Raw genomic sequence first — 19,014 nt, forward strand, 5'->3', positions numbered from 1 at the left:
AGCGCAGATAGCCCTCGTGTAGCTTTGCACGAAATCCATAACAAACAATAAACTGTAAGATTAAGTATTTAGTGATGTCTCTCATCACTTTCAATACCGTATAGGAACTTCCGAGTTTCGCCTTACCATTAAAATCGAGTCTCTTCCTCGTGTACTTGGCTTCCGGGAAGATAAACACCAAGTTGTTAGTGTCTTACTTTATATATACCGGCTTTATGGTACATAATGATCGTTACTTAGGCCTAACTCTTATAGCTACCATTAAAATCGAGTCTCTTCCTCGTGTACTTGGCTTCCGGGAAGGTAAACACCAAGTTGTTAGTGTCTTACTTTATATATACCTGCTTTATGGTACATAATGATCGTTACTTAGGCCTAACTCTTATAGCTACCATTAAAATCGAGTCTCTTCCTCGTGTACTTGGCTTCCGGGAAGGTAAACACCAAGTTGTTAGTGTCTTACTTTATATATATATATATACCGGCTTTAGCGCGTGCACAACAACTTTATTATGGTACATAATGATCGTTACTTAGGCCTAACTCTTATAGCTACCAGTAAATCGAGAGGACATTGACGCTCGTGTCAGTGACCCGTGGTATGAGTTTTAGGTTATACGTGTTTTCCCTGCAGGAATATGTGAAGAATTATAGGTATGGTTAAACCCTAGCAACTCTGAGAAAGGGTTTGGGATAAAGGAGAGAAATAATTCCTTCTTATGTATCATTTAATAAACCACCCAAAAAATTCTTGATTTTTGTTGGTTGGCAGTTTTCGGTCTTCAAATATTCTGTCACTTTTAATTTATCGCAGTGACTGTTCAGTACTATGTAGTTTCTGATTACATTTTTAGAATTTAGATATTGAATTGTCTTTTGCTGAACGTTTGATATTGGGAATGTCAGTCATTTACTTATCTTTAAAAAATATAAATTAAAGAGGTTTTTTTTACATTTTTACTATTTGTAATTGAAGGATGGTGATGCTGTCGTCAAATACTGAGGGTTAGTGGAACTCTATATGTGCTAAATTTTAAGTTTCGTGCTTGTTTTTAAATTACTTCATCCATTGTGGATATCGTGGATATGGTCATGATTATACATTATTACCTGAAATTGCAATTTTCATTGTAACAAGCTTTTGTGTCAAACGCTCAGATTTTCAACTGTACGTGTTTTTTTATTAAAAACAGCCGTTGATTTCGAGGCGTTGCTGGAAATTTGCGAACTTTGGTTTATGATCCTTCGTCAGCTTCAAATCCTTGTTTGCTGTTTTGAACAAAACAATGTGCTCAGCTTTATAGTAATTAATTTTGGGTCGGAGGATTCTTTTCGTAACCATAGCTTTCACATGAATGAGAGCGTTTTTTTTTTCAGATTGTTTTGGGGATGTGGTTTCGGAGACGTTTTTTTTTCAGTTTCTTTAAAAAATTTTGGTAACAGTCTTCTTTAACGTGTTTGCGTTCTTTGGTTCTACATCGTTTCGCGTCTCATTATATGAATATCTATCCTTGGAAAGGGCTGTGTCAAAAATTTTCTAGACATGAATAGACCCATGATGGATTTGCACTGTCGAATGGTCAGGTTTTTGCCCTAAATCAAACACGTGAATTCTCAGTGTAAGACATATGTTTCTACACCCTTTAAATATATTTAAAGGGTGTAGAAAAAACAGTCTCAGCCCATCAAAATGCACCGATTTCAGGGAAAATTACAAACTGTTTCCGGATAGGCATGACACCCATTTCCCTTTTCCACCAATAGTAGCTCCCATCTTTATAACATGTACAGATCATCCCGAATGAGATCAACTTGCTTAATAAAAGGGCATTTTAAACAAGTTTATGACTTTAAATTTTAAACAGTTCCTTTCTTTTTTATAAACTGTAAAGGAGATTGAAACAGTAAATGCACGTTACATAAAATAAAAACTGTACAGTTGTTTAACAGAAGTTACAAAGAGTGTGTGCGTGTTTTTATTATGGGCAAAGCCACATCGGGCTGTGTACACCGAGGGGAATCGAGCCCCTGATTTTTGCGTTGTAAATCCGTAGACTTACCGCCGCTGTCTCAGCGGAGGACATTAAAAGGAGTAAAACAAATATGTAGTTATAGGTCTTATTTTTTGTTTTATTACACATTTTTACAGTCACAGTGTCTATATTTATAGGTCTTATTTGTTGTTTTATTACACATTTTGTATAGTCACAGTGTCTATATTTATAGGCCTTATTTGTTGTTTTATTACACATTTTGTATAGTCACAGTGTCTATATTTATAGGCCTTATTTGTTGTTTTATTACACAATTTTTACAGTCACAATGTCTTTATTTATAGGTCTTATTTTTTGTTTTATTACACATTTTTTACAGTCACCGTGTCTATATCAGTAGGTCTTGTTTATTGTTAAAAATTCTTATAAGACATACTTTTAAGACCTGACGAGAGTTGGCGGTGGGCAGTGTTGACTAGCTCTAAGTATATCACTTCAAAGATATGATCGGCTAACCTTCGTGTAGCATTGCGCCAAATTGAACAAACAAACTCAAGATTTGTCCAATGTGAAGAATGATAAGTATACGAGTATGCGTGGGCTTGTCATCCAAAATTTTCCATTTTATTTGAGCTAAAAGAGAAGTTCGTGCCGTGTCATATTTTGGCATTCACCTAGCATAGTTTAAAAATCTCTTCATCAGCGACTGCCGCCACCACATTTTCTATATTCTTTATATATATACATATATACTTCGAAAACTCGAATCTAGTCACGCACGCGCTCTTACGTTAGTAATTTACATAAAACTGGGCACTTAAGACTTGTATAGACAGGTGTTTCTACTGTTCACTTGGCTCAGCTAAGCCTAGTTCAGCAGGTGTTTTTGTTATGTATGTACATAGTGAAGAGGCAATTACCGATATTAAATATCTGTCACTAATCCACGTTTACTCCAACGTTAATTCTGGGCAGTTTGGAGTATGCGTGAGATCCACTAGTAACAGAAAAATCAACGAAAACGCTGACTTGAAGCTATTTTCAAACCACCCTGTATGTTGGAAATGGATTTGCCATAAATAATGAATATGTATAGCTGTTTAGAAGATACCACTTGCTGCGTCAGGGACCACTTCGCTGCACAGCCTGCATGCTCTTAGTTTTGAATGGACGCTGTGGAGAGAGAGAGAGTTTTACGTAATACGTGACGTCATGCATCGAGTACATGGGCTCTTCTGTCTCCCCCCTGGTGGGTGTCGTTTTCTGCTGTATATTAGTCAGCAGGAGGATTTGGACCAATGGAATGTTTCTTAACATGTTAAAAACATCTTTGTCTCATGCAGCAGTGGTGGTGGGTTCTCTAAACTTTGTGGGACCGACCTGATATTTTTTGTGTACCTTACATAATTCAAGATTATGAAAGCTAAGGTCGTTCATTGAAATGTATTTCTTTTTGCCCATACATAGTCATGGTGGTCCAGCCATTTTGTGTCTGAAATTTTATATTTGGGCAATATTTTCTTCATAAGAGCAGTGGCTTCTAACGTTGTAAATCCGCAGACATACTGGTCAACCTTAAGTACAGGAATTCGTGTGGGGTCCAAAACAACGAATTGTCCACTTATAAATCGACAATATATAGTGTCACTAGTTAATAACAGTACTCTTCAGGTGTAAGTGATGGCTGATGATTTCAGGTTTGTTGAAAGTCCACTCCGAACTTTCTACACCACTGTATTACAGTATCAAAGAAAGGACAAAATACTACTAGTTTTTCGCTCCTTAAATAAAATATGGTTAACAGTATATATTGCTTTGCATGAAATAAGCTCTGTAATAATGTGGATGAGTATGGGTAAAGTTTGTTTGGATAATAATATCCATGATATAAGCTCTGTAATAATGTGGATGAATATGGGTAAAGTTTGTTTGAATAATAATATCCATGATATAAGCTCTGTAATAATGTGGATGAACATGAGTAAAGTTTGTTTGGATAATAATATCCATGATATAAGCTCTGTAATAATGTGGATGAATGAACATGGGTAAAGTTTGTTTGGATAATAATATCCATGAAATAAGCTCTGTAATAATGTGGATGAATGAACATGGGTAAAGTTTGTTTGGATAATAATATCCATGAAATAAGCTCTGTAATAATGTGGATGAGTATGGGTAAAGTTTGTTTGGATAATAATATCCATGATATAAGCTCTGTAATAATGTGGATGAACATGGGTTAAGTTTGTTTGGATAATAATATCCATGATATAAGCTCTGTAATAATGTGGATGAACATGGGTTAAGTTTGTTTGGATAATAATATCCATGATATAAGCTCTGAAATAATGTGGATGAACATGGGTAAAGTTTGTTTGGATAATAATATCCATGATATAAGCTCTGTAATAATGTGGATGAACATGGGTAAAGTTTGCTTGGATAATTAATGTCTTTATACGTCATCTGTCATGTATTAACCGGAAAAGCTCTTGTAAACGGAAATTTCTATATCTACAAATACAGTTGCTCGTTATACCTCAATGGTACTGCTATGGCTTTGTCTGCGTTCATTCCGCCGGCAACCACGTTTAAAACACTTCACTTGTAAATGTTTCTATACAATTTAAGCTTTTTTTAAAAAACATTTATTATTGTTCAAAACTGTTATTGTTAATTAATAATTAATACTGTATTTTTGGAACATTAGCAAGGCGTCAAAATGTTTCCTGTAATATATCGTAAGGGAAACCCTTTCGAAACCGGCATTTTTGTAAGTGCCGGTTTATAAAACTTTTACTGTACATATGTACATAATTTACTAAAAGGATCGTAAGAAAAAAAGAAAAAAAAACAGAAAAAACGCTTCTATATATTCATTGTTTTTAAGAACAAAGAAGTCTGTTCATTTAATTTAACAACTGTGAGGAGTTTATTTCACAAATCGACATTTGTTAATAAGTTTGACTTGGAGTTTCAAGCCCCAGTGCATGTGTGTTAATAGAACTGAAAACGTAACTTAGTGATATTTTATTTTGTAAAGTGTCAACGAATATATCACTGTGGAACTATTAGTGGAAACATAAGAATAACGACTTCTACTTCCTAATTCAGTGAGTTCTTCTCCATTGAGATAAAACTAAACACGCCAGAGTTAAAACATTACTTTGTTTCTGATTCAAATGTGTTTTAGATTTCTCAGTCAAACTACATGTATGGAAAGAAAGGAATGAGAACGTCAGTAAATAAATACAAATGTATGACTTCCACTCTTGAAAAATGTATCTCATTTACTTGTCTTTTCTTTCTCTTAGGCGTCAAGAAAAGTTTCTAAGTGTGGCTATCTCTTTGTTGCCCCCGACTTTGACTTCTCTGTGACCATCAACAGGACAAAGGTAGGAGAATCGTCAAACATGGTATATAGACCTAGTCGACCATCTGTTTCCTTTCTAGGGGTTTATGAACTGTATCAATAAAACTGGTCAATAGTTTAATATTCGTTGCATCTGATGTAGGGTCAGCAGTTAGTAAACATTGTTACTATAAGTCACCATTAGTTAAAATTGTAGTTAACCATTTGATGTTAAAGATTCATAAACTAATAGAACTGTTGAATAAATCATTTTAACTGACAACAGTCTGTTATTGTTCAGTGTTATACATTAGAGTTAATTTTCTTTCCTCGTTGGTTATACGTTAGAATCCGAACACATTTGTAGTACACTAATTCGTCCGGATTATCGAGACATCCGGGTAATCGAATCGGTCATTTTGAATAAAGTGGACACTGTTAATAGTACGAATTATCCGTCGATAAATGTTAGGGTTCAGATTAGTAAGGGTAGTAAACACAAATCAACTGTTTGTATTGATTATTCGATACATCGTCAATAATTCCATAATCCGAGTAACATTTCATTATCTTCACATAAAACATCACTGAGTTCAAACTTACAAAATACACGGTATTGGTCAAATTAATTTCTAAACAAGGATCTAATCACAGCTTGCTTTTTAACTGATTTTTTTGTCTTTTGAAGCATATCGGCATCTTCAAGAAAGTAGCACATTACGTCATAATCTTCCCATGAATCACTTTTGTTCTAACCATGTGATGACGTATTTAAGGCTAAGTCGTGCTTTATTCTGACTGACTCGGCTAGTGGTTCATTATCGATGTCACATTCACTGTCATCACGCTTTTCAAGAGACACCGTGTAAACGTGTGCCTTCATCTGACAGCTCTTGACCATAGGTCATTGGTCAGCTGACGTAGCATCATTACTACAGGAGATTAGGGTATAATTCCATAAGAAATCTCATTAGCGACTTGTGACATCTCAACAGTTTAGCTATGTTCTGGTTGTGGAAAAATCTTGACACAGCAACACTGGACCATGCGAAACTTACCATCTGTACAGACTCATTACAGTTCGTGAATCGTTATTTCCCGCACATTCTATGTACTGTCTAATCAGTTGAAACTGGTGGTAAGCTTTGGATGATTTGATTATTACGTTGTATAACTCACGTGGTGTTTGGTGGCAAGTGGTGTAGCATGAATACAGAACGGTTTTTCTCTTCTTTGAGTGCGTAATTTTGTTCATGTCCTCCAGCCACTCCAAGAACAACGCTTGCATCATTCAGGTTTTTTTTTGTTAATTCTTACCTGCACCTCACTTGGACAGCAGGGTACCCGCTGCCAGATGCGAGTTTATTCTCAGAAAAATTGTCGTAAACCGTTACTTACTAGTTAGCACAGGTGTTTTGTGGTCACTAATTATTACTTCGTTTCCTGTTCAGATCGACCCCTACTTCTCAGGGAGTCATGTACGGATTACCGAATCGTGTATCCGCAAGAAATACTTCTTTTTTTTGTAACAATAAATGTTCGGATGCGGAACGCAATTATTGTAGAGATTTATGTAAATGAAAAGTCATCCGGATTGTGAATAATCCGGATTAACGAGGGTTCATTGTATTATGGTTTGTTTTAAAAACAATATACTGGAACCTTGTGCATGTGTGGTGCGGGAGGTTGATGGTTTATTATAAGGCGATTGTATTTAAATTTCGTAATTAAATTATTTATTATAACCCTTTATTTTTAATTATGGTTTACACTGTTTTAATTTCATTAGTCACAGTTTGTTAATCATAAAAATGCCAGACATGTTATGTCGAAATATTTGTGTTTATATTATAAAAATCGTGCAGTTAATTGCATCTTGTTTTACTACTGTTCAACAAGTTGTCATAAATCTCTCGGTGTCAAAACTTCTTCAGTATTATATCTCATAGGCTTCAGCGTTTTATCATTACTTTACCTTGCACCACGCTATTTCATTCTTTTCAACTGTACTTTGGGTCTCATTGTTACAGAATGTTTCAACCGTGCATCATAAATCTCCTTATTTTAATACTTTTAGGCCTTCACATTGAGTTTCTTCAGATTGACTCAAATAAGGTTTTAATATACCGGTTACACGTATTTTATACATGTACCGTGTTGTCTGAGGTGTTATTCCAGCTAAACAACCCGACCTTTAGCCTATGATCGTGACATGATCTTAATCCAAAGACGTCAAGTGACATTACTTCCGGTTGACCTCAATATGGCAGCTTCTTTTTGGTGCGGACATAATTGATGAAACCCCACCACTCCAGATGATACAGTCATGATGTAACTTCCAGTTGACATAAAAAGTTCCAAACATTTTGGATAAGGTGACGCTCTAGCTCTTTATATCGCGGCCATCTTGAATGAGCCCTCTGGTAGTAGCACAAACACATTAAACATGATGAAAATCACATTGTTCATGGAGACCCGGGTTTTCTTCCACTCATTCCATTTCAATACACAGTGAGTTCAACTACTTTAATTTAAAGCTATATTGCCATGTGAAGGCATCATTCTTTAATATGGTTATCCATCTTATGTTTTCTTTAACGTCATTTTAAAAGCGGGGCCGACTTTAGAAAGACAGTGGTCACAAAATTATAGAGGAAAAACAAACTCACCAGGTCGCGTGATTTATGAAGCTTTCGTCCATGCTAGGGACATAAAGACCCCCTCACACACACATATTTGGACATAAAGACCCCCTCACACACACATACTTGGACATAAAGACCCCCTCACACACACACACACATACACATACTTGGACATAAAGACCCCCTCACACACACATACTTAACCTACTTGTTTTGCATCAATCCAATCTTAAACCAAGCAGTCAATTCAATATTCCCCCTCCACACACACACTTTCTCTCTCAGCGGCTTGGATAGCTTCCAAGTTAAACCTATCTATATCTATTAATTTGGTCGTTATGATACTTTGTTAATGAATCCATGTCTAAATTGGTGATAAAATCCTAATCTTCTCGAAATATTTTCCTTGTATTTGATAGCAATTTGTTGTTGCTAGGTGGTTAGGGCACTCACCTCGCAATCTTGAGGGTCGCGGGTTCGAATCCCCGTGACACCAAACATGCTCGCCCTTTCAGCCGTGGGTGCGTTATAATGTGACGGTCAATCCCACTATTCGTTGGTAAAAGAGTAGCCCAAGAGTTGGTGGTGGGTGGTGATGACTATCTGCCTTCCCTCTAGTCTTACACTGCTAAATTAGGGACGGCTAGCACAGATAGCCATCGTGTAGCTTTGCGCGAAATTCAAAACAATTTGTTGTTTCAGTACCATTAGCTGTAAATATTTATGAAACCATGGAGAATCTTGGGTAAAATTATACTTATCTTTAGTAACTACTTTTATTTGACGTTGTTTATCTTCAGATCCATCATCTTCATTGGATCTATTTTCTTCTTTGGGTCTATGAACACTCGATGCATTTTTATCATCAGTAGTATCTCCATTTTCCCCGTCAGCATAATTTCCAAGGAATATATCTTTTTTTGTTTTTTACTAATACTGTTTTAACTTTAACTATTATCTCTAGTGGGTGGTTTTTTCTCCTCCCTTTACATTTCACGTATATAACTTTTCTATACAGTTAAAGCTTGGAGAAAAGTTTTGATACAAACTTATACTTTAACAGAATTAAGAAGTCCCACAGTTAACAACTTCAATTTATTAAACATAGCGGTATGAATCACTTTTATACTTCTAACATTGGTGAGCATGAGCAGTGCGTAGTTATTCACGAGCAATTCAGAGCACGTTATTCATTCTCGAACCAGAGCAACTGCTGGTGATTCTTAAGTGACTCTAACTCTTCACACACGAGTACCTTATCATCATTGTTCGTTATTCATAAGACACTGAATTATATGTTTTATTTTTGTAACCTTGTATTATTAAATAGCCACTTCCTCAGTACACTAGTCCTGAAAAAAGCTAGGCATTCTGTTAAACCAATCACATAGATTTAATTGTTCAACATCTATGAACAAGTCAGAAGTTAGGAAATTGACATCAGTAAGCATATCAGTTAACAAAAGGTGTATCTTTTATTCATTTACATTACGCCTAATCACAATAGGTGTTCTTGTAAGCATCTTATAAAAGCTTGGGAACTTAAAAACCTACAAATAGGGATCGTAACAAAAAGGGTAAGGAAGCAAGGCTAGAGATACTGTAGACATTATTTACTGAAACTACAAACCTCTATTTTGGCTCCATGCTGTTACCTAGAATTACATTTGGTGGAGTCAAAATAGGAATTTGTAGTTTGTATAAATAACGTATACAGTATTGCCAGTCTTGTTTCCTTACTTCTTTGCTGTCCCTATTTGCAGGTTTTTATATTCCCATTCTTTAATTTATCTTGTTTGATAGCTTTTTTTATGATCAACTATGGCCAAAGGATTACTTGATATGGTGGCTAACGTTATATATTGTAATGATAGTAAACATAGCTAATAGTTAGCTGATACGGTTCGTGATGATTTACTGTAGCTATTGATTATTTTATCGCATTAGTTCGAGATGTAAAACTTTAAGCTGCAACTGGTGATTGTCATGGAGATTTGTTTGAGAATATAGTGAGCATTTATAGTTTCTGTGTAACTAAATTCTCTTTTTATAATGCATAGCAATGGGCAAATATATTCTTAGACTAAGACACAACCCCCAATAGGTGCGTATAAAGTTTTACTAGTAAAAAAGCAAACTTTTCAAATAAAAAATTATATGTCTAAAACATCGCTTTAAATAAACCTTAGTGTCTTTTAAGGTAATTATTCTGGGAATGTGTGTAATAAAATTTAATATTATGTGTATTGATTTGTTTTTACTCCTTCACATCATACATAATATAGGAGTTGGCTCCCTGAAGACACCGACTGTATAGTGTACAAAGCATTGAGTATCTACATGTTACAGTCATCTAATGTTCATCTATCATTGACTGATAATTCTGATTCACCCTGTACTTAAGCGTTTTAAAGGAACGCCAGATATTTTTAAGAAAGCTAACGTCAAGGGATAATGATAATATCGTTTACACTAGAATTATGATGTTTTTAGCTTATGTAAAATATATAAGAAACAAATCTACTTTTCAATAACCCTACGACCTTTGAAGTACCTTATTTAGTTTTGTACAAAAGGTTTGGGTGCAAAATACCCAGCCGTTTTTGTTGTAGGCTGGCCAGTGAATAATAGTAATAAGAATTACAAACGGGCCGGTTTGAGCGGATTTTATTTTCCTGGTAATTCTAACGTGCCTGCTTTTTTGTTTATTTTTATATGTGTACATACAGCCTTGGCAGTCAATAGTAAAGGATTTTTAAGTATTGTTTGAACTGAATCTTTACTGTTTGAGGTGCGTTTTGTCTGAACGTTCTGTTAGGGTTTTGTGCAATTCACGATACAACTTTGCATGAAAAAACGAGTTTTTTTACGGGCATCGGATTAACTTCTTAATAAGTGGTTACGAAATTTTTAGCAAAAATATTTACGTGAAATTGAGCCTAGTCTTTTTCTCATGATTTACATATATTTAATTGAAGTTACTCTAATTCTAGTTGATATGACCTATAACTAACATAACTGCCCATGCGACATTTATTTTATGTCAAAATCCGTTGAAACTGACTGGTGAGATTTACTTTTATAATTGAAAACCAGCACGTTGATTTTTTTTTCTTTTTTACACACTGAATGTGCTATACATTAAACCTAAACACAGTTAAGCCTACCTTTGTGCATTAAAAACCAGTAGAAGCTATATGACATGCAAGACCTGGGACTGAGTAAACATATTAGACGTAAAAGGTACATCTTCAGGGTGTCTGAAACCATACCATAGGCACTTTTTATAGAATGTGTTCCACGTGCTGTTCTTGTAATTTGAAATAAGTTTGAAGACGGTATTTACATTTTCTTTGAACACTGCGAAACATATTCTTGTTATTGTCAATGGTCCGACACTCGTCGCGAATCCGCTGTTTCAGTTGTTCGGTGTCTCTGATCTTTCTTCTCTATCTCTCTCTCTGGGTGACATGACCTTGTGGTTAGGGCGCTCGACTCGCAATCTGCGGGTCCTCTATCTCTCTCTCTCTCTCTCTGGCTGACATGACCTTGTGGTTAGGGCGCTCGACTCGCAATCTGCGGGTCGCGGCTTCGAATCCCCGTCCCACCAAACATGCTCGCCCCTTTCAGCTATGGGGGCGTTATAAAGTAACGGTCAATCCCACTATTCGTTGGTAAAAGAGTAGCCCAAGAGTTGTCGGTCGGCGGGTGGTGATGACTAGCTGCCTTCCCTCTAGTCTTACACCGCTAAATTAGGGACGCCTAGCGCAGATAGCCTTCGTGTAGCTTTGCGCGAATTCCAAACCAAACCTTTCTGGGTGGCGTGCATTAAATTCGGCAGCAACCTTCCGCTATTAGCAGGATTAACTCGACCTTCCCATGCTTTGACGGCGCCATAATCAGTCACGCATCTGAAATTAAGAAAAGGTGCAAATCACCTGTGGTTCCAGACTTTTCTGTTAATTAATGCAATCGCACATATATTGTTATACAAACATACCATTGGACATTGATATTAAACGGTAATGAATCGTTTTTATGCATATTTTAATTATACGTTAAAATATAAAATAATACTTGGATAAAATTGAGCCTCAACTCACTCGAAATCAGCTGGAAAATATGTCATAATTGCACCATCTGAGGGATGTGACGTCATCCAAGATGTCCATATCAGGAGGCCGCCATCTTGAAAGCAACCGAAAGTGACAATCTTGTCACAAATGTGACGCTATTTAACCTCTGTCATGTTGTGAAGGTCAATTCAAAGATGAAGGGTCAAATATGTTTAGTCAAGAGCACTTGTCTCACACATTTAGTTGCTTTTGTTTCTTAGCGTTTTTGTTATATTGAAATCATCCTAACCCTAAACCTGCTGTTGAATACATTTATAACCCATTTTAAGAAATAACAATATTAGTATTGTGTGTTGAAAAGATGTTACAAAACTGACTTTACTTATTTTATTTTGTATTCATTAGGTATTTAACACACTATTTTCGAAGTGGCTAATATGTAAATATTATTTTAAACTTAACTGTATCAGTGCGTAGTTGAACTTGTTCACCTGTGAATACCGAATTTGTAATTATCTCAAGCCTGTATTTACTCACGATAGCTTGAAGATTTACTTGGTTGGTGCATGGCGAGCTCGTGCCAAGTAATGTTGCACGAGCTTTTCGCCGTTGGGCTTCAAGATTAGTACGTTGCACTGTAAAGTCCTTGGCCTGGTGAAAGAACTACAGTGGTTTGTTCTTTCAATAGACGACTTGGTAAAAAAAAAAAAAGGAAGAGAGACTTTAATGATGTATAATCTGTGCATAAGACCAAACCGAACCTATAACATACCACCGGTATTTGAACCTCTGTTTATTGTTATATTCAGCACATACATAACCGAATCCACTTTACCTGCATAGTTCAATGAGCGAAGTTGTACTCCTCCTCCTCTCGGGTTTCACTCACCTTTTGTTATTATACCACGAGTGATTTGACACTGAAGCGGCGACTGACGTTCTATCTTTAAAATCATTTTCCAATCCAGGAAGTGTTCTTTTGATTGTCAGGACTTTTATTGCCTTTGGTGGACGGAGGTTATGTTTTCACCCCTCTGTGTGTGTGTGTTTGTCAGCAAGATTTCTCGAAAACGTCTGAATGGATTTCGACGAAAGTTAGTATAAATTCGGACTATGATCCAATTTAGAAGTGATTAGTTTTTGGAGGAGCAGGGTCACGAAAATCCAAAAGATCCCCATCTGTTAACATGGGGACCGATTTTTCACATTATTTTTGCTCTATGACTCAGTCCAAAATGATCGGATTGTGATGAAACTTGGTGGACATATGTAGAATATTATTTCTCATTGACCTGCCAAAAATGGTGCGTGTCCGTTGAAAGCGACGTACATACGGACACATTTTCATATTTTTTGAAAGCCGAATGTGATCAGCGTTGCGTGGCGGAGTTATGTGCTCAATTGAGTGCCCCTCTAATCTTTGTAGTGGTTCCCCAAACAACACCGTTTCCCAAACTTTTGTCATCCACGCCACCTTTTAATAAATATGCTTTCTTGCGCGACCCCCCCTCTTTTTTTTTTTTTTAATGAATGAAAGAATAAATTGAATGACGAGATGTAATACACGGATACGCATTGCTGTAATTATTATTTTCATTAATAAAAATCATATATTAAAACACAATTTTACATTATTGCACTATTGGCTTTCATAATCACTCGCTCTCAAAGAGATCATTTGCGACCCCCTAGGGAGGTGCGCATCACATTTTGGGGAACGCTGCCATACAAAAAATGTGTTGTAGGTTACTGATCCTGTTTATGATATTAAGATATATAACCACGCCTGTTTTTGTTCTTTCCGCCCGTGAATCATCATTGTGTGTGTGTGTATATGTATGTTTAATTCCCACTGTTTAATAATGGCGAATTCACTACAATAAACTATATAAATTATCCATAAATACTTCAAAGATCACCAAATGATCTCCTGCTTACATTATGGTGGCCATACGTTCTCGTCACACCAAACATGTCTGCCTTTTCAGCCGTGGGGGCGTTATAATGTGACGGTCAGTCCTACTATTTGTGGGTAAAAGAGTAGACCAAGAGTTGGCGGTGGGTGGTGATGACTAGCTGCCTTCCCTCTGGTCTTTCACTGCTAAATAAGGAACGGCTAACGCAGATAGTCCTCGTGTAGCTTTGCGCGAAATTCAAGATATACCAAACCAAATTTTCAAATCGGAACAGCTTTTGTACTACTACCCTTGATGAAACCGCGATGCGAAACGTTGGCTAAAATAAAAAGTTATTTTTATTATGGATATTTGAACAGTGTGAACAAGATTACCATGGTATACAAGTACCTCTTTTGATTCTGCTAAATGTGATTCTTTTCAGATCACGAACCACAAGTTTTCTCGAAAGATTCACGGTCTCAAAAACGCATACAAGTACGGTTGGATGATAAAAAAAAGTAACAATGTAAAGGAAGTCAGTATCTTATTGTTGTAAGTTTGAGTAATTCGTCATCTCCTATAGTAACAACAACAACAATAATAATAATATATATATATATAAAGGATTAAATCGCCGTTTGGAAAACAGTAATCATTGCCTAGCTCAAAGAAAACAAACAATATAGAATTTTCACACCTTCTGAACAGAATTCACATAATAAAAAAACAAGTTTACGCTTGCTAGTTTAGAAATTGGCGGTGAACCTAGGAAAACTTCAGTCACTGAACCCCCATTTTTCTGCGCTTGGTTTTTGTTGTTGTGGGTGGTTCTTACAGGACCTGATAAACATGTGGGAAAACGAAGAAGAGAAAAAACCTCGTGCGAAATAATGCGTCTGAGTACATTTCACCCGTTCTATTATAATAAATACACTTGTTTTTCTCCTTAATGCCTCCCGGTTAACAATTTAAAAAAAAAAGAGGGGGGGGAGGATTAAGTTGTTTGTTAGAGTAGCCTTTGTACAACACCCGTGGGTTTCTTTTTATTTCAAATAATTTATTAGTATAATAATCTTTCAAGGTATAATTTCCGGCGCCCCCTAGCGGCTCAGCTGCAAGTGTGAAGGCTTTTAACGCTAAAATCCAGGTTTCGATACCCGTGTTGGGCACGGCATCGTGTAGTTTTGTGGTGAGTAAGAGGATATACGATCTTTAGTAAATACTGGATGAGAGAGTTCTTCGAGCTAGACCTCATACCACAGTAAGAAGCACTGAGAGAGGATCTTCAGACTAGCTCTCGTGTTAAAGAAATAAACCTGTTATACTAGAAGTATATAATGACTAGTGATGAAATTTGAATCAGAGTTCTTCAGAAATTTGTAATACTTTTTAAAGTGTTCAGTTAGTAGTACAAATTACATGCATTACTGGAATAAAGCAGCTCTGAATAGACGACTGACACCTGTGTGTAGTTAGTCTCGATTTAGCACTGTTGAGGCTGTACAGAAAAGAATTTTGCATGCTGTGTTTTATTAATGTTGGTCTCGCCATGAGACAAGTAAGGCGAACAAGACCTGCCCCCCAGGGAAATCCGCTTAAGCCTAGATATGTTTAAATAATACAGAACAAACTTGGCGAGCGTGAGAAATCAACATTTTTAGTCACGCACGTGGAGAATACTGCTCCTGTCACTTAGAATTCGTGACGTGCGCACGTGAATACTTAAGTACGTAGATGAATTTATGATCTAAAGTATGTCTAAGTATTGCATAACTCTAATAAAATTACGACATACGGATATCAACAGCGCCTGTATGCGTCATTGCGTGAGTATGGTTGAAATATCAGTTTAATTGCAACTTTTAATACTGGAAGTTTAAGTTGAATGATAAGGCGAAGTGAAAATCATTTAAGCAAGAAATAGGTAGTGGGCATTTATTCGTGTTTAGAATCTGATATTATATTCTGTAATAAAACGTACACTGAATAACCCTTGCTCCGGCTGGCTACTGTGTTGTTTTAGCCTAAACTCTCCCGCCATCTGGATATTTATTTTATTAAAATATGTATTGAAAAATAAAAACATAAGGGCGATGCATGTCAAGCCTGCAAGTTCTAACCAATTACGATGTTCTTCTTTCGAAGGAAGAGATTATATTAAGAGCATATGGTAACTTTTGATTGCTCTCAAAGCTGTGTACTTTTTTCTTTTCCTTTATATATATATATATATGAAAGCTTAAAACTTGGCGAAACTAAAGGTTCTTTTATTATAGTTTTACTTTTTGCTGCCCATTCTCTTCCGGTAGCTCAGCGCCAAAAAAAATAAGGATTCGATCCTGTGGGCTAAGCACCAAGCCCTCACTTTGCACTTAAATATGCTGTTTTTACAATGTATAATCACAAAACAAACATTTCATCGGAATTTTAAAAAAAAATCGTTTAATTTTAATGTATTACTTTGTACTTTCATTATACAGAAGCGTTTAACGCACGTTTATCTTAATCTGTAAACAGATGCATTGTACATATTATTTTATTTCGCTTTTAACACGATTTTTTTATTACTAAACACTGAATACACCCCCCCCCCTTCCCTCGGTGGCTTTATCAATACGTCTGAGGGCATTGCTAGGTGGTTAGGGCGCTTGACTGGCAATCTGGGGGTCGCGGGTTCGAATCCCCGTCCCACCAAACATGCTCGCCTTTTCAGCCCTTGTGACGGTCAATCCCGCTGTTCTAAAGAGTAGCCCAAATGTTGGCGGTGGGTGGTGATGACGAGCTGCCTTCCCTCTAGTCTTTCACTGCTAAATTAGGGACGACTAGTGCAGATAGCCCTCTTGTAGCTTTGCGCGGAATTCAAAACAAACCAAACGAAATTGGGTTTCGATACTCTTGAATGACATAGCACAGATAGCTCTATATGTAGCTTTGGGCTTAACAACGAAGAAAATCTTTTTGTGGCGAGTTTTATTTAGTCACGTGCTAACGCTTATCGTCTTATATATACAGCGTGACTTGAGATTCCGTGTTTTCAATAGCACGTGTTACTTGTAGGCAATTATATTGTTATTAGTCTACATGTTGTATATTTTTTTCATCTTTAATACTTTTGAATAATATTGTTTGACATAACATGAGCACGTGTAAACATGTCACAATATCTATTTACTTATAACAATTTTCTTTGTGCTTCATCACGTTTTAATTTCAAGGTATGAATAGTACCATTGGACATTGCATAAGGTAGAAATAGATTAGAATTGTAGTTTTAAGCGTCTCAGCGTTTTGCTGAATGTAGCAGCTATTTAGAAAATGGCTGTATGGGAGAAAGCTGTTTGAAGAGGAAAGAAACTTTGGTAGTATTTTTGACGACTTTTTTTACTATTGGGGGGGGGGGGGTAACGATATGGAAGCCTTGCACTTGTAAGTATTGCCACACATACTCGCCCCTTTCAGTCGTGTGAGCGTTATGACGTGATAGTCAATCCCACTATTCGTTGGTAAAAAAAAAAAGTCCAAGAGTCTTATCACTTCAAAATTAGGGACGGCTAACACAGATACAGTGCCTTTGCGAAAGTATTCACCCTCTACCAATAATGCAAATTGTGATGAAATACAAATGATATAAACCATTTTTTTTTTAATGAACTCGTTTTTATTCAAAACTCTAATGATCAAACTTAACATTGTTATGTGTGAAGGAGGTTGAATGTTAGCAAAACCTGCAAAGAAAATATATAAATTAAAAGTTGCCGATTGCATAAGTATTCAGCTCCCTAAGTCAGTACTTGGTGGAATCACCTGTGGTACCAATTACTGCTGTGAGTCTTTTTGGATAGGTCACTACCAGCTTTGGACAATGGGGTGGTGTAAATTTTGCCCATTCTTCCTGGCAAAATTGCTCAAATTCTGACAAGTTCGTTGGGGATCGTTGATGGACTGCAATCTTCAAGTCTCGCCATAAATTTTCTATTGGAATTCAAGTCAGGGCTTTGACTGGGCCACTCCAGGACAATCCCTTTCTTCTTTTGAAACCACTTCAGTGTGGTTTTGGCCTTGTGTTTCGGGTCATTGTCCTGCTGAAATGTGAATTTTCGACCCAATTTTAGATTCTTGGCTGACTCAATCAGGCGTTCCTCTAGGATTCACCTGTATTTTGCACCATCCATCTTCCCCTCAATCCCGACAAGCTTCCCAGTTCCTGCTGATGAGAAGCATCATCATAACATGATGCTGCCACCACCATGCTTAACAGTTGAAATGGTGTTAAATGGGTGATGTTGTGTTGTGACAGACGTAATGCTTCGAATTTAGACCAAAAAACTCAATTTTTGTCTCCTCTGACCACAGAATCGTCTGCCACGTGTCTGCAGTATCATTTACATGCTTTGTCGCAAACTCCATACAAGATTTAAGATAATTCTTTCCAGTAATGGCTTCTTTCTTCCCACTAACCCATACAGGCCAGCTTTGTTATTCTAAACTTGTTTGGAAAGCTCCTTGGTATTCATGGATGGTTTGTCCTATCACTATGTGAGTTGTGGCTTGAACAGATGCATTACTCTGAAGTCAAGTTAAACCGCTTTGATTACACACAGACAGAGATCATTACCCTAATTTTGGGACCTTTCAAATTGATATTTTGAACCTGAACTGATTTAGGATTGCCGTAGCAAAGGGGTTGAGTACTTGTGCGCATATTCTAATTTTCTTTGAAAATCTAACTTACTTACATAATATCAGCGCTTTTTTAGCTTTCTCATTTTGGAATAGATCTTGTAGATTCTAAATATAAAGTCTCATTTGAAAGTTTCATGATTGCAAGTTCAGACAGCAACAAAATATGGAAACTTTGCAGGGGAGTGGATACTTGTTTTCAAGGCACTTTAACCCTCGAGTGGCTTTTCGCGAAAATTTCACAAACAAATGAAGCCCTTACTCTTATATGTCAAAGGGTGCTCTAAAAGTGAGAACAGTAGAAGACGATACTCTCTCTCTCTCTCTCTCTCTCTCTATATATATATATATATATATGTGTGTGTG

General features: G+C 36.5%; 1 protein-coding gene across 1 annotated transcript in view; it reads left to right on the forward strand.

Moving 5' to 3' along the window:
- The window catches only part of LOC106462988 (protein MLP1-like), a 132,720-nt gene that overhangs the window by 48,868 nt on the left and 64,838 nt on the right, over positions 1-19,014 (forward strand). The window contains exon 2 of the mRNA XM_022390393.1: positions 5,312-5,392. Within this exon, the coding sequence (XP_022246101.1) occupies positions 5,312-5,392 (81 nt within the window). The remainder of the gene's footprint in view (positions 1-5,311; positions 5,393-19,014) is intronic.

This window comes from Limulus polyphemus, unplaced genomic scaffold (assembly GCF_000517525.1).
Source record: "Limulus polyphemus unplaced genomic scaffold, Limulus_polyphemus-2.1.2 Scaffold1295, whole genome shotgun sequence".
NCBI classification, from domain to species: domain Eukaryota; kingdom Metazoa; phylum Arthropoda; class Merostomata; order Xiphosura; family Limulidae; genus Limulus; species Limulus polyphemus.